The 12,264-nt window shown below is 42.4% G+C and overlaps 1 protein-coding gene across 2 annotated transcripts in view; it reads left to right on the forward strand.

Annotated features, from left to right (window-relative positions):
• STIM1 (stromal interaction molecule 1) overlaps positions 1-12,264 on the forward strand; it is a 224,882-nt gene that overhangs the window by 182,943 nt on the left and 29,675 nt on the right. For both annotated transcript variants that reach the window (XM_012803486.2, XM_003780942.2), the window contains exon 5: positions 2,905-3,020. In XM_012803486.2, the coding sequence (XP_012658940.1) occupies positions 2,905-3,020 (116 nt within the window). The remainder of the gene's footprint in view (positions 1-2,904; positions 3,021-12,264) is intronic.

The following is a 12,264-nucleotide window of genomic DNA, read 5'->3' on the forward strand; positions in this document are numbered from 1 at the left end:
GCCATGGCACTCTACCCAGGGGGACAGCTTGAGGCTCAGAAACAAAAGAAAAAAAAAAAAAAAAAAAAAGATGTAGAATTTAGGTTTCTTTCTTATTACCCATGGAAATAGTAGTATTACATTGTGGATCCCTGGACCATTCTCTTGTGGGGAATGGCTGTGTCTTGGATTAAAACTACAAAGCAGCTGGGCACAGTGGCTCATGCCTGTAATCCCTGCACTGTGGGAGGCTGAAGAAGGAGAATTACTTGAGCTCAGGAGTTCAAGACTTGCCTGAGCAAGAGTGAAACCCCAACTCATGGAAAAACCCAGCCAGGCGCAGCAGAGAGTGACTGTAATCCCAGTGGCTTTCAGAGACTGAGGCAGCGGGATGCCCATAGCCTGAGTCTAAGGTTGCAGTGAGCTATGACGCCATTGCACTCTGCTCAGGGGCATTGGGTGGGACTCAGTCTCAACAACAACAACAACAACAAAAAAGCAAAGAAATAAAAATAAAACATAAGTGGGGGTGGTGCCTGTGGCTTAGTGAGTAGGGCACTGGCTCCATATGCTGAGGGTGGCAGGTTCAAACCTGGTCCCAGACAAACTGCAACAAAAAATAGCCAGGTGTTGTGGCAGGCGCCTGTAGTCCCAGGTACTCGGGAAGGTAAGGCAAGAGAATCACCTAAGCCCAAGAGTTGGAGGTTGCTGTGAGCTGTGACACCACGGCACTCTACTGAAGGTGACAGAGTGAGACTCTGTCTCTAAAAAACAAAAACAAAAACATAAGCAAGGAAATAAAATTTAAAAAAAAAAGGAAAAAAAGACTCCAAGCCACAGGTGAGGAAGTCAGTTCTCAGGTCATGGATTCACTTAGCCCTCCTGTGGCTACAACTAGAACCAAGACCAGGTTCAGCCAGGATGGGCACAGGAGTAGAGAACCAAAATGTGGCATCTTAGTGATAGCAGGAAGCTTGGACAGGAAGTGGGGGCAGCTCTAGGCCCATCACTAGCCATATGTTATAATGGGAAGAATCTAGGTGATGTGAGTTCATTCCCTGGCTTTTCCACTTACTTGTGTGTGACTTTGGGCAAGTTACTTGACTCTGAGTCTCAGTTTTCTTATGTATAAAGTGGAACTGCTAATAGAACTGAGTTCTTAAGGTTGTTGTGAGGACTAAATGAGGTATTTTATGTAAACTATCAGAATAGTACCAGATACACAGTAGTTGCTTAATAAACATTAGCTCCTTTCTCATTTCTCTCATTGTTTAGAAGTAGAGACCATTGGCTCGGTGCCTATAGCTCAACTGGCTAAGGCGCCAGCCACGTACACCTAAGGTGGCAGGTTCAAATCCCCAGCCTGGACCCGCCAAACAATAATGATGGCTGCAACCAAAATATGGCCGGGCGTTGTGGCGGGTGCCTGTAATCCCAGCTACTTGGGAGGCAAAGGCAGGAGACTCGCTTGAGCCCAGGAGTTGGAGGTTGCTGTGAGCTGTAATGCCACAGCACTCTGCCCAGGGGGACAGCTTGAGGCTCTGGCTCAAAAAAAAAAAAAAAGAAGTAGAGACCATTAAAGTTTTCAAGTTCTTTTAGAACTACACTGTAGAAAAGATGACAATGTTTGTTTTCATCATTTAGACAAAGTCCAGCACACCTGGCTGAAGTGCTTTAAAGAGATGTCTCAAGAACTCCCATGCTTGTGGGAAGCATCTGATTCTACTTAAGTTTACCCAGAAAGAAACCAAGGTCCTAGTGTAGTGACCAAACAGCTTATGATCAGACATGTAAGTCATTGGCTGAGCTGAGATGAGAAGCCAGATCTCTTGACATCCCCCACACCCCTAGCACAGTGCCTTGCTGCCCCTTGTAGGTGAGCCTGATGCTTTCCAAGGTCAGAGAAGGAAGTAGCTACTTCTGCATTTTTAGACAGGAGTGTAAATCATACACTATGATGTAGGAAACTTCTTTTCCAGCTAGGGAAAAAAAGTTATGTATCAGAAAACAGCGCCAACCTTATAGAGTAGTATAATATTAAAAGCTCACTTGTGGGACCCAGATGAGTGGTTTTCTGTCTTTCGGATGAGATCGGGCACGTTCAGGGTGGTATGGCCATAGACAAGCCTATAGCACCCAGTCTCCTTTCATATCTTTGACATTTCTCCTCCTATACCCACTGTGTTCTAGCAGAAGAGAAACAAAGTCCAGTTCTTCTTAGATCATTTTCTTGTTTACAAGTGCGCTCTTATTAAAGTTATCACTGACAGTATGGTTGAAGGTCATAAAAAATTACATTAATCTTATTGAGGATAAATTGCAGTGACTCAATTACAAGCTAACGAGGTTAATTCAATTTTTATCATCAGCAGCTTTATATATATACTAACAGTGGGTTTAAGAATAGGATAATTTGTAAGTCCCCAAATGACATTTTGACTTGGGCTAGACAGGAGAATGCATTTACAAGTGGTGGGAGATGCAGACAGAATCATAGAGGATAAACCCTAGGAGGAGAAGCACAACAGAAAATTTATATTTGGGTATGGGAATGTTCACAGATGGATGATTCTTAAATGATAGGGTACTTAGGAGATGGTGGAAAAAGGGTGAGCAAATTCTTAGTAAATGTTATGTGTTCCTCTGTACTCCCTGTTGAGACCTCATTGGTGTAGCCTCTGTGTTTTATTTTATTTTATTTTTTTTTTGCAGTTTTTGGCCGGGGCTGGGTTTGAACCCACCACCTCTGGCATATGGGGCTGGCGCCCTACTCCCTCGAGCCACAGGCACCGCCCAGCCTCTGTGTTTTAGAGTGTGGAGGGGAGCAATCATCAAGAGCTAGAAGTGTTCCTGGAGGAGGCGGTTAATCCTTTCGTTCCTGGCTTTGCCAGCAGGGAACTTACTTTCTACTCTTTGCTTCAACAGGCTAGCAGTAACCAACACCACCATGACAGGGACCGTGCTGAAAATGACAGACAGGAGCCATCGGCAGAAGCTGCAGCTGAAGGCACTGGACACAGTACTCTTTGGGCCTCCTCTCTGTGAGTCCTGTGTAGAGAAGGGCTATTGCTGTGGCATGGAACGCAAAGATGTAGTGGCTGGGCTGAGTCCTGGGTCTCCTAGGCACACATGCAAGGTAGCACCTCTACTATTTCTACTATTTCTACTGTGTTTTTTTTCGTTTTGAGACAGGGTCTTGCTCTGTTGCCTGGGCTAGATAGAGTACAGTGATATCACATATGCCACCACCCCCAGTTAATTTTCTATTTTTTGAAGACATAGGGTCTTATTGTGTTGCCCATGCTGGCCTTGAACTCTTGGGCTCAAACAATCCTTTTGGCTCAGCCTCCCCAAGTACTGGGGTTACCCATGTAAGCCACAATGCCTAGCTTATTCCTACTGGTATTGAGATATGAAACAGTCTCAGTCCAGCACCAGGTACCAACATCCCTTCATTAAATGCTTTCAGGAAATATCTACTGTCTTCTGGATCCTAGAGCAGTGGTTTTCAACCTTCCTAATGCTGCGGCCCTTTATTACAGCTCCAATGGGTTGCAACACACAGGTTAAGAACCACTGTCCTGGAGGAAGGCCTGGATGAATCATATTCTTCCCTAAAGGATAAAATAAGTGTTCTAGAGAGGCACACAGTGCTTCTGAGGTCCAGAGGAGGAGTAGAGGAGGTATCTGATGTACAAGGTAGCATGTGACCTGTGCCTTTAAAGAATGGTAGAGCTTTATTTTGTGCAGGTGGTAGAGGAGGATATTCTAAGTGGAGTAAACAGCCTGAGCAAGAATATAAAGGCTAAAATATGAAAAGTATGCTCAGGGACAAGTAACCCACCAGGAAAGCAAGCCTATTTTGTTGTTGTTTTTTTTCCTTCTTTAAAAAATTTTTTAATTTCTATTTTTTTTTGAGACAATGTCTCAAGCTGTTGCCCTGGGTAGAGTACTGTGGCATCACAGCTCACAGCAACCTTAAATTCTTGGGCTTAAGTGCTTCTCTTGCCTTAGCCTCCCAAGTAGCTGGGACTGCAAGTGCCCACCACAACGCCTGGGTATTTTTTGGTTGTAATTGTCATTGTTAATTGGCAGGTCCGGGCTGGATTCAAACCCGCCAGCTCCAATGTACATGACTGGTACCCTAGCTGCTAAGCTACAGGCACTGAGCCTGCTTCTTTTAATAAAAAAAAAAAATTATTTTCTTTCTTTCTTTTCACAAACCCTTATCTTAAAGGCTGCCTTTTGATAGATTGCAGTAAGGGAGCTGCCTTATTGTATATTAATCCCCAACCCAGAAGTAGGTTGTTTACAAATGGTTAGTGTCAGGTACTAGGCTATTTTGCAACTGTTTTCTCTCTCCTCTGTCACCACTCAGGAAAGAGAGTTAGTTCTTCAACAGCCTGAACACCTTCATTAGTCTTCTAAGATATATTATCAGGCTATATGTATCTGTATCAAAAAAGGATTTATGCTATATGAGGCAGCAGGCTAAAGCAGGAAAGGATTTTTATCTGAAAAATTTTGCTAGCATGGAAAGTAGAATCCTGTGTCTGCAGTACTGGGTCCAAGAGTCAACAAGAGTGGCACTGGTAGAGCAGGTTAGACTTATACCAGGACATTGGTATTTTTCTCTTAGACCCATTTCATATAACCTATGTGCTAACCTAAAAGATTAAGTCCTGGAAGTCGGCTCGGCACCTATAGCTCAACTGGCTAAGGCGCCAGCCACGTACACCTAAGGTGGCGGGTTCGAATCCCCAGCCCAGACCCGCCAAAATCAACAATGACGGCTGCAACCAAAAAATAGCCGGGCGTTGTGGCGGGCGCCTGTGGTCCCAGCTACTTGGGAGGTGGAGGCAGGAGACTCGCTTGAGCCCAGGAGTTGGAGGTTGCTGTGAGCTGTAATGCCATGGCACTCTACCCAGGGGGGCAGCTTGAGGCTCTATCTCAAAAAAAAAAAAAGTCCTGGAAGTCAGCAGGAAAATTGTGTTTCTAAGATAGGCAGAACTAAGGTACTAAAGCTAAGAATATATTGTTGCATGAGCTAGGATAGCTGTAATAGTGATACTAGTTTTTTTTTTCCACAATGAAAAGTAACAAGTGTTGGTGAGAGTGTAGAGAAATCAGAACCCTTGAACATTGCTAATGACTGTAAAATGTTTCAGCTACTGTGGAAAACAGTGTGGTGGTTCCTCAAAAATTAAATACAGAGTTACAATATAACCCAGCAATTCTACACCTACGTATGTATCCAAAGAATTGAAAACAGATACTAAAACAAGTATATGTACATGCATATATGTATATGTATACTTTCATAACAGCACAAGTCACAAGGGCCAAAAGGTAGAAATAGCCCAAATAACTATTAATGGAAAAATAGAAAAGTAAATTTTGATACATACATGTAATGAATTTTACTCAGTTATAAAATGGAATCACGTTCTGATACATGCTAAGTGTGTCTGTAAAAATATGCTAAATGGTAAAGAGGCCAGACACAAAGGTCACATAGCAGGCCAGGTGCAGTGGCTCACGCCTATAATCTTAGCACTCTGAGATGGGAGGATCTCTTGAGTTTAGGAGTTCAAGATCAGCTTGGGCAAGAGTGAGACCCTGTCTTTACTAAAAGTAAAAAATCTTAGCTGGGCATTATGGCATGCGCCTGTAGTCCTCCCAGCTACTCAGGAGACTGAGACAGGAGGATTGCTTGAACCCAGGAGTTTGAGGTTGCTGTAAACTAGGCTGATGCTGCAGCGCTGTAGCCTGGGCAACAGGCCGCTGAATTGTTCACTTTTAAAGGTTAATTTTATATAATTTTATATTATGTGAATTGTAATTCAAATTATTTTTTAAAAAAGCATAAGCAACAAAAGAATAATACATAAATTGGACTTCATCAAAATAAAAAAGTTTCGTACATATCAAGAAAGTGAATAGACAACCCACAGAATGGAGAAAGTATTTGCAAACATACTTTCTGACAAGGCTCTACTCTTCAGAATATATAAAGAATTCTTGGGATGAAAAAAAAACCCCACCCTCCTTCCCTCTTTTCTCTCATTTCAGGGGAAAAAAAGAATTCTTAAAACTCAACAATAAAAAGATAACCTAATTAAAAAGTGGCCAAAGGATTTGTCTATGTATTTATCCACAGCCAGTACTCATATGAAATGGTATTCAACATCATTTGTCACCAGGGAAATGCAAATCAAAACAATAATGAGGTAGTCTTTCTTACTCACTAGGTTATAATAAAAAAGATAGACAATAACAAGTGTTAGTGGAGATGTACAGAAAATAATTCCCCAAAATGGAAACAACCCAAATGTTTATTAGTTAATGGATTGAAAAATAAATGTGGTTATATGCATACAATGGAATACTAATCATTAATCCAGGAAAAGGATTAAAGTACCAATATATGCTACAATATGAACGAACCTGGAAAACATGCTAATTGAAAGAAACCAATCACAGTAGGCCAAATATCGTATGATTTTATGATTTCACTTTTTGAAATATTTGGAATAAGCAAATTCAAAGAGACAGAAATAGATCAGTGGTTTCCAGAGCTGGGGGAGTAGGAAATGGGAAATGACTGCTAAAGGATATGGATTTCTTTTGTGGTTAATGATAATGTTCTAACATTTATTGTGCTGATGGTTAAACAACCTTGTGAATATACTAAAACCATTGAATTGTACATTTTAAAAGAGAGAATTATAGAATTTTAGAGTCTATAAATTACACCTTAATAATAATAGACATATATAGGCATACCTTGTTTTATTCTGCTTCACTTTATTGTACTTCACAGATAATTGTGTTTTTTACAAAATGAAGGTTGGTGGCAATTTGCATTAAGCAAGTTGGTCAACACTGTTTTCTAATAGTATATGCTCACTTCATTTCTCTATGTCAGAATTTTTTAGCGATGAAGTAATTTAAATTAAGGTACACACAAACAGTGGCGCATGGTGGCTTAATCCTGTAATCCTAGTACTCTGGGAGGCTAAGGCAGGTGGATTGTTGAGTTTTGAGACCAGCCTGAGCTAGAGTGAGAACTTGCCTCTTAAAAAAATAGCCAGGCATTATGGGGGGCATTTGTAGTCCTCTTACCATGGAGGTAAGAGAATCGCTTGAGTATGAGAGGTTGCTGTGAGCTGTGACGCCATGGCACTCTACTGAGGGTGAAAGAGTGAGATTCTTTCTAAAAAAAAAAGGTATGCACAAACAGTAATTTTTTTTTTTTGAGGCTGAGTTTCATTCTATTGCCCCAAGCTAGAGTGCCATGGCATCAACCTAGCTCACAGCATTCTCAGACTCCTGGGTTCAGGAGCTAAAAATTAGCTGGGCTGGGCGATGTCTGTGGCTCAGTGAGTAGGGTGCCAGCCCCATATACTGAGGGTGGCGGGTTCAAACCCCGCCCTGGCCAAACTGCAACAAAAAAATAGCTGGGCGTTGTGGTGGGTGCTTGTAGTCCCAGCTACTCAGGAGACTGAGGCAAGAGAATCACCTAAGCCTAAGAGTTGGAGGTTGCTGTGAGCTATGACGCCACGGCATTCTACCAAGGGTGACAAAGTGAGACTCTGTCTCAGAAAAAAACAAACAAACAAACACAAATTAGCCGGGCTAATGTTTTCTTATTTTCAGTAGAGAGAGGGTCTTGCTCTTGCTCAGGTTTTTTCTTAAACTTCTGAGCTCAAGCTATCCTTCTACCTTGGCCTTTGTATTCACTGGTTAAGGAAAGATAGGAAGTGAATAATATCTCACACACTGTTGAGAGCCCCCTGTGAGATAAATTATGATGGAGTAGTTCGTGGCCAAGTCTTATGAGGGGTACAAAAGCCTAGCTTGGGGAAAAAGGGCTAAGTAGGCAATTCAGAAAATTCCTGTTGCTGTTGAGATTCTGTTAGCCCACTGGTTTTCAACCCTGGCTGTACATTAAATAGAGAAAGTGGTTTTAAATTAAGGCATGCTCATTATATTTTTAGACATAAGGCTCTTGCGTACTTTATAATAGACTACAGTATAGTGTAAACGTAACTTTTTTTTTTTTTGCTGTTTTTGGCTGGGGCTGAGTTTGAACCCACCATCTCTGGTATATGGGGCCAGCACCCTACTCCTTTGAGCCACAGGTGCCACCCCCTAAACATAACTTTTATATATACTGGGAAACCAAAAAATTTGTATGACTTGCGTTATTGTGATATTTGTTTTATTGCAGTGGTCTGGAACTGAACCCATAGTACCTCTGAGGTATGCCTGTACAGCTTGATCTTTTGTAACTCCCAGACTTTCATTGAGACAACTTCTTGAAAAGTTTAGGAAAGAACCCTGAACTGACAGGAGACCTTGGTCCTTTTTAAAATTGTCACTCACTATGTGTAGGTCACTTTTCTCAGGGTGTGTTTTCGGTTTTATATCATGAAGTACTTGGGCTATAAGATCCTTATGGTTCCTTTCAACTATGAGATTCCATAATTTTCAGGAGGAACTGTTCCTAAAAGAAAGGAGGTCTATTTGTTCCAGGTGTTTGCATCTTACACTTTTAAGAACTCTGTTTGGTCTGTGCTTTATGAAATGACCTTTAGCAATTTAGTTCTCCCTAGACTTAGATTTCCTCATCTGTAAAATGGGCTTGGTCATGAAAGCCCATTTAATGATTGTAATTTAAGTGTTCTGATAGAGCTAGGTGTACTCCTGGAAGCTATTTTGGAAACCAGCAGCTGCCCTGATGTAAATATTGTCTTTGTATTTTTCTACTTATGCTTGTTTAAAGGAAAATTTTGATGATTGCCAGCTGGAGTCTGAGGCAAATACTAGGAAGTTTTTTGCCAGGAGACTTCTACAAGGGATGGGGTGCATGGTGCATGCCTTCAAAAAGTCCCCTGATCTATGCCTTGCCAGGCTTTATTTTCCTCTGTAAGCATGGACTGAAGTCTGTATTTCAGTGCTATTCCCTGTCTAACAAGGTGATGGCCTATGCTGGGTTTGACCTGCATTCTGAGCTTATAGTGAGTTCTTAAGGCCGAGTGGGCAGATACTAACTCTATAGCAGACAACCACCCCAGAGTACCTAGGCTTGCTTGCCCAGCCATAACAAAAATCCTGTCATTTGTCTGAAGTTTGAGAAATCTCATATCAAAGGTTTATCATGCAATAGCCAAGAGTCTACTGAGGGAACAGGTACTATCTGTCCACAGCAGCCTCAGATCTAGGGAAGAGAGGTTCACTGAGGAGTCTTTGTTTTCTCTGCAGACAAGATTTTTCTTAGAAAAATTAGCTGGGCACACTTGTATGTGCCTATTGTCTCAGATACTCAGAAAGCTGAGGCTGGAAGATTGCTAGAGCCCAGGAGTTTGAATCTAGCATGGGAAATATGGTGAGATGCAGTTTCTTTCTTTCTTTTTCTTTTTTTTTGAGACAGAGTCTCATCATGTCACCTTCTGTAGAGTGCTGTGGCATCCAAGCTCATAGCAACCTCAAACTCTTGGGCTTAAGTGATTTTCTTGCCTCAGCCTCCCATGTAGATGGAACTATAGGTGCCTACCACAGTGCCTGGCTATTTTTTTTTTGTTGCAGTTGTCATTGTCGTTTAGCAGGCCAGGGTGAGGTTTGAACCCGCCACCCTTGGTGCATGTGGCCGGCACCATAACCACTGTGCTATGGGTGCTGAGCCAGGTAGCAAATATCTTAAAAACTATTTTAAGTATATGCTTTTGTCCAGCTAAGGGCTAGTACTTTTAATAGGAATATTGAAAAGGGTGCAGAGAGAGGCCTGCAGAATAATTATTGGGATAAGAAATTGTAGAGCGGGGGAAAAAAGCAAAAAACTTTTGTGTATCTTCTTCCTTCAGCGGCTTAGATAATAGAGGAAAGTCCCCAGTGAGCAGGAGTGGCTCCCTCTTTAGCAAAGCTTGTTTTGGTCTCTGAAGCTTTATCTTTACTCTCTCTCTGCTTTCTATTATGCTCCAATTCACCCTTCAAACCTCCTCTAGGATAATTTTCCAGTCTCTTCTCAGGCATGCTCAACTTTTTCCTTTTATTCTCCTCTAGGAACCCACAGCCCTTTTTTTTTGGCCAGGGCTGGGTTTGAACCCACCACCTCTGGCATAGGGGGCCAGCACCTTACTCCTTAAGCCACAGGCACTGCCCACCCACAGCCCTTTTTACCTGTTTTCTTTATAGTAATTTGTTTCTGTGTCTTTTACCCTTTAAACGGGTAACTCCTTGATGATAGAGACAGTTTTGTTCATCTGTCATCAGCATACAGCTTAAGACCTAGCAAGGAGTAGGAACTAGGGGATGTATGCTAGAAGTTATACAGAAAGAGGCTAGACCTCTCCAGACTATAGGAGTGAGGGGATTTGGGAGAGTAATCTGGCTTACCTTGGTTTTGGGGAAAATTGCTACCTATAGAGTATCTGTGGATAGTTGGGAGCAGCTAAAACATTTGTTGGGCTATAGCTAGAAGGGAAGAGGGCCCAGGAGTAATTCTTACAGGTTGAACTGATACCCTAGCAAAGAAGGCTGTGTGACAAAAAAAAAAAAAAAAATTCTAGCACATATTTTGGCAGTGAGGGATGAATATTTGTATTTGCCAGGATATTGTGGGCAGTAGAGCAGGTGGAGAGAATACGGTGGGAAAAGGGATTTCGGGAGGTGATAATGATTGGAGGCTTACTTTCTTTTTTTTTTTTTTTTTGAGATGAAGCCTCAAGCTATCCCCCTGGGTAGAGTGCCATGGCATCAGGCTTACTTTCTATGCTAAGTGGTATACTGAAAACTTTCATCATTATGCCTGACCCTGTTAACATGTCAGTATCTCATTTGTTTATACTTCCCTCCTCTACCTCAGGCCTGATGGTGTTAACAGTTGACCTCATTTTGCTAAAATCTATTTGCAGCACTTAGGCTGGGAATTCTGTCATCCTATGGTTTCTCAAGTCTCAGACAGCTTCCCTTGTTTGCTCTATTCACCTAGCTAGCCACATCTGTTCTCCTGAAACCTCAATGGTCACTCTGCCCCTGGTTGTGTTTACTGAGTATGAGGTAGATTCTGAGAGCTGAGTTTGTGCAGAGGTTATGCAGTACAGCTGGCCATAATCTTCTTATCCCTAGGAACTGTTATTTGCATTCTATATGTACTTTGTTTTGAGGGGGGTTTTTTTGAGACAGAGTCTCACTTGGTCACCCTTAGTAGTGTGTCATGGTGTCACAGCTCACAGCAACCTCAAACTTGGGCTCAAGAGATCCTCTTGCCTCAGCCTCCCAAATAGCTGAGACTATAGGTGCCTGCCATAATGCCCGGCTGTTTTTTAGAGACAGGATCTCACTGTAGCACATGCTGGTCTCAAATTCATGAGCTCAGGCAATCCACCCACCCCAGGCTCCCAGAGTGCTGGCAATATAGGTGTGAGGACTCGGCCCTTCTACACGCACTTTGTATTGTATCTCTCCCTCCCCTTTCCATCTAAAACCTCCCTTCATTCCTTTCCCTTTTCTCTTCTTTCTACCTTTGCTGAGTACCTGCTCTAGAACCTATGCTACCCTATGCTTAGTATAGGGGTAAAGAGATATAAGTAAGTCTTAGACCCTGGCCCTGAGTAACTCACATATGACTAGAAAGTGACTGACATGAAAATTGGAAAACACATAAGGCAGTCCCTGAGACAGAAAGAGATAACCCACATTTTCCTGTTCAAAGAATGTGTTGATCAAGAAATCCTAGTTCAGAGGAGAAGGAATGGAAGGATTTCTTTGGACTGTGGTAGCCTGAGAAGATGGTAGGAATTAAAGAATAAGGATAGGATTATCATGTGAAGAAGTACATTAGTAGTAAGGCATAAGACTCACTAGACTCTTTTTCTTCTCTTTTGCTACATAGTGCTTTATAGGTTGACTCAGGGATATGGACTGCAGCCCAGGGCTCTGCTGAAAGGACCTGATAATTCTCGCATCTGCTATTCCAGCTTCTTCCTCTTTCTCAAACTCCACATCTGCTTACTTTTTTTTTGTTTTGAGACAGAGCCTCAAGCTATCCCCCTGGGTAGAGTGCCATGGCATTACAGCTCACAGCAACCTCCAACTCCTGGGCTCAAGCTAGTCTCTTGCCTCAGCCTCCAAAGTAGCTGGGACCACAGGCGCCCACCACAACACCTGGCTATTTTTTTATTGCAGCTGTCATTGTTGTTTGGCGGGCTTGGGCTGGATTCAAACCCGCCACCTTAGGTGTATGTGGCTGGTGCCTTAGCTGCTTGAGCCACAGGCGCCGAG

Source organism: Otolemur garnettii, unplaced genomic scaffold, assembly GCF_000181295.1.
Source record: "Otolemur garnettii isolate 467f Iridium unplaced genomic scaffold, OtoGar3 scaffold00001, whole genome shotgun sequence".
Classification (NCBI taxonomy): Eukaryota; Metazoa; Chordata; class Mammalia; order Primates; family Galagidae; genus Otolemur; species Otolemur garnettii.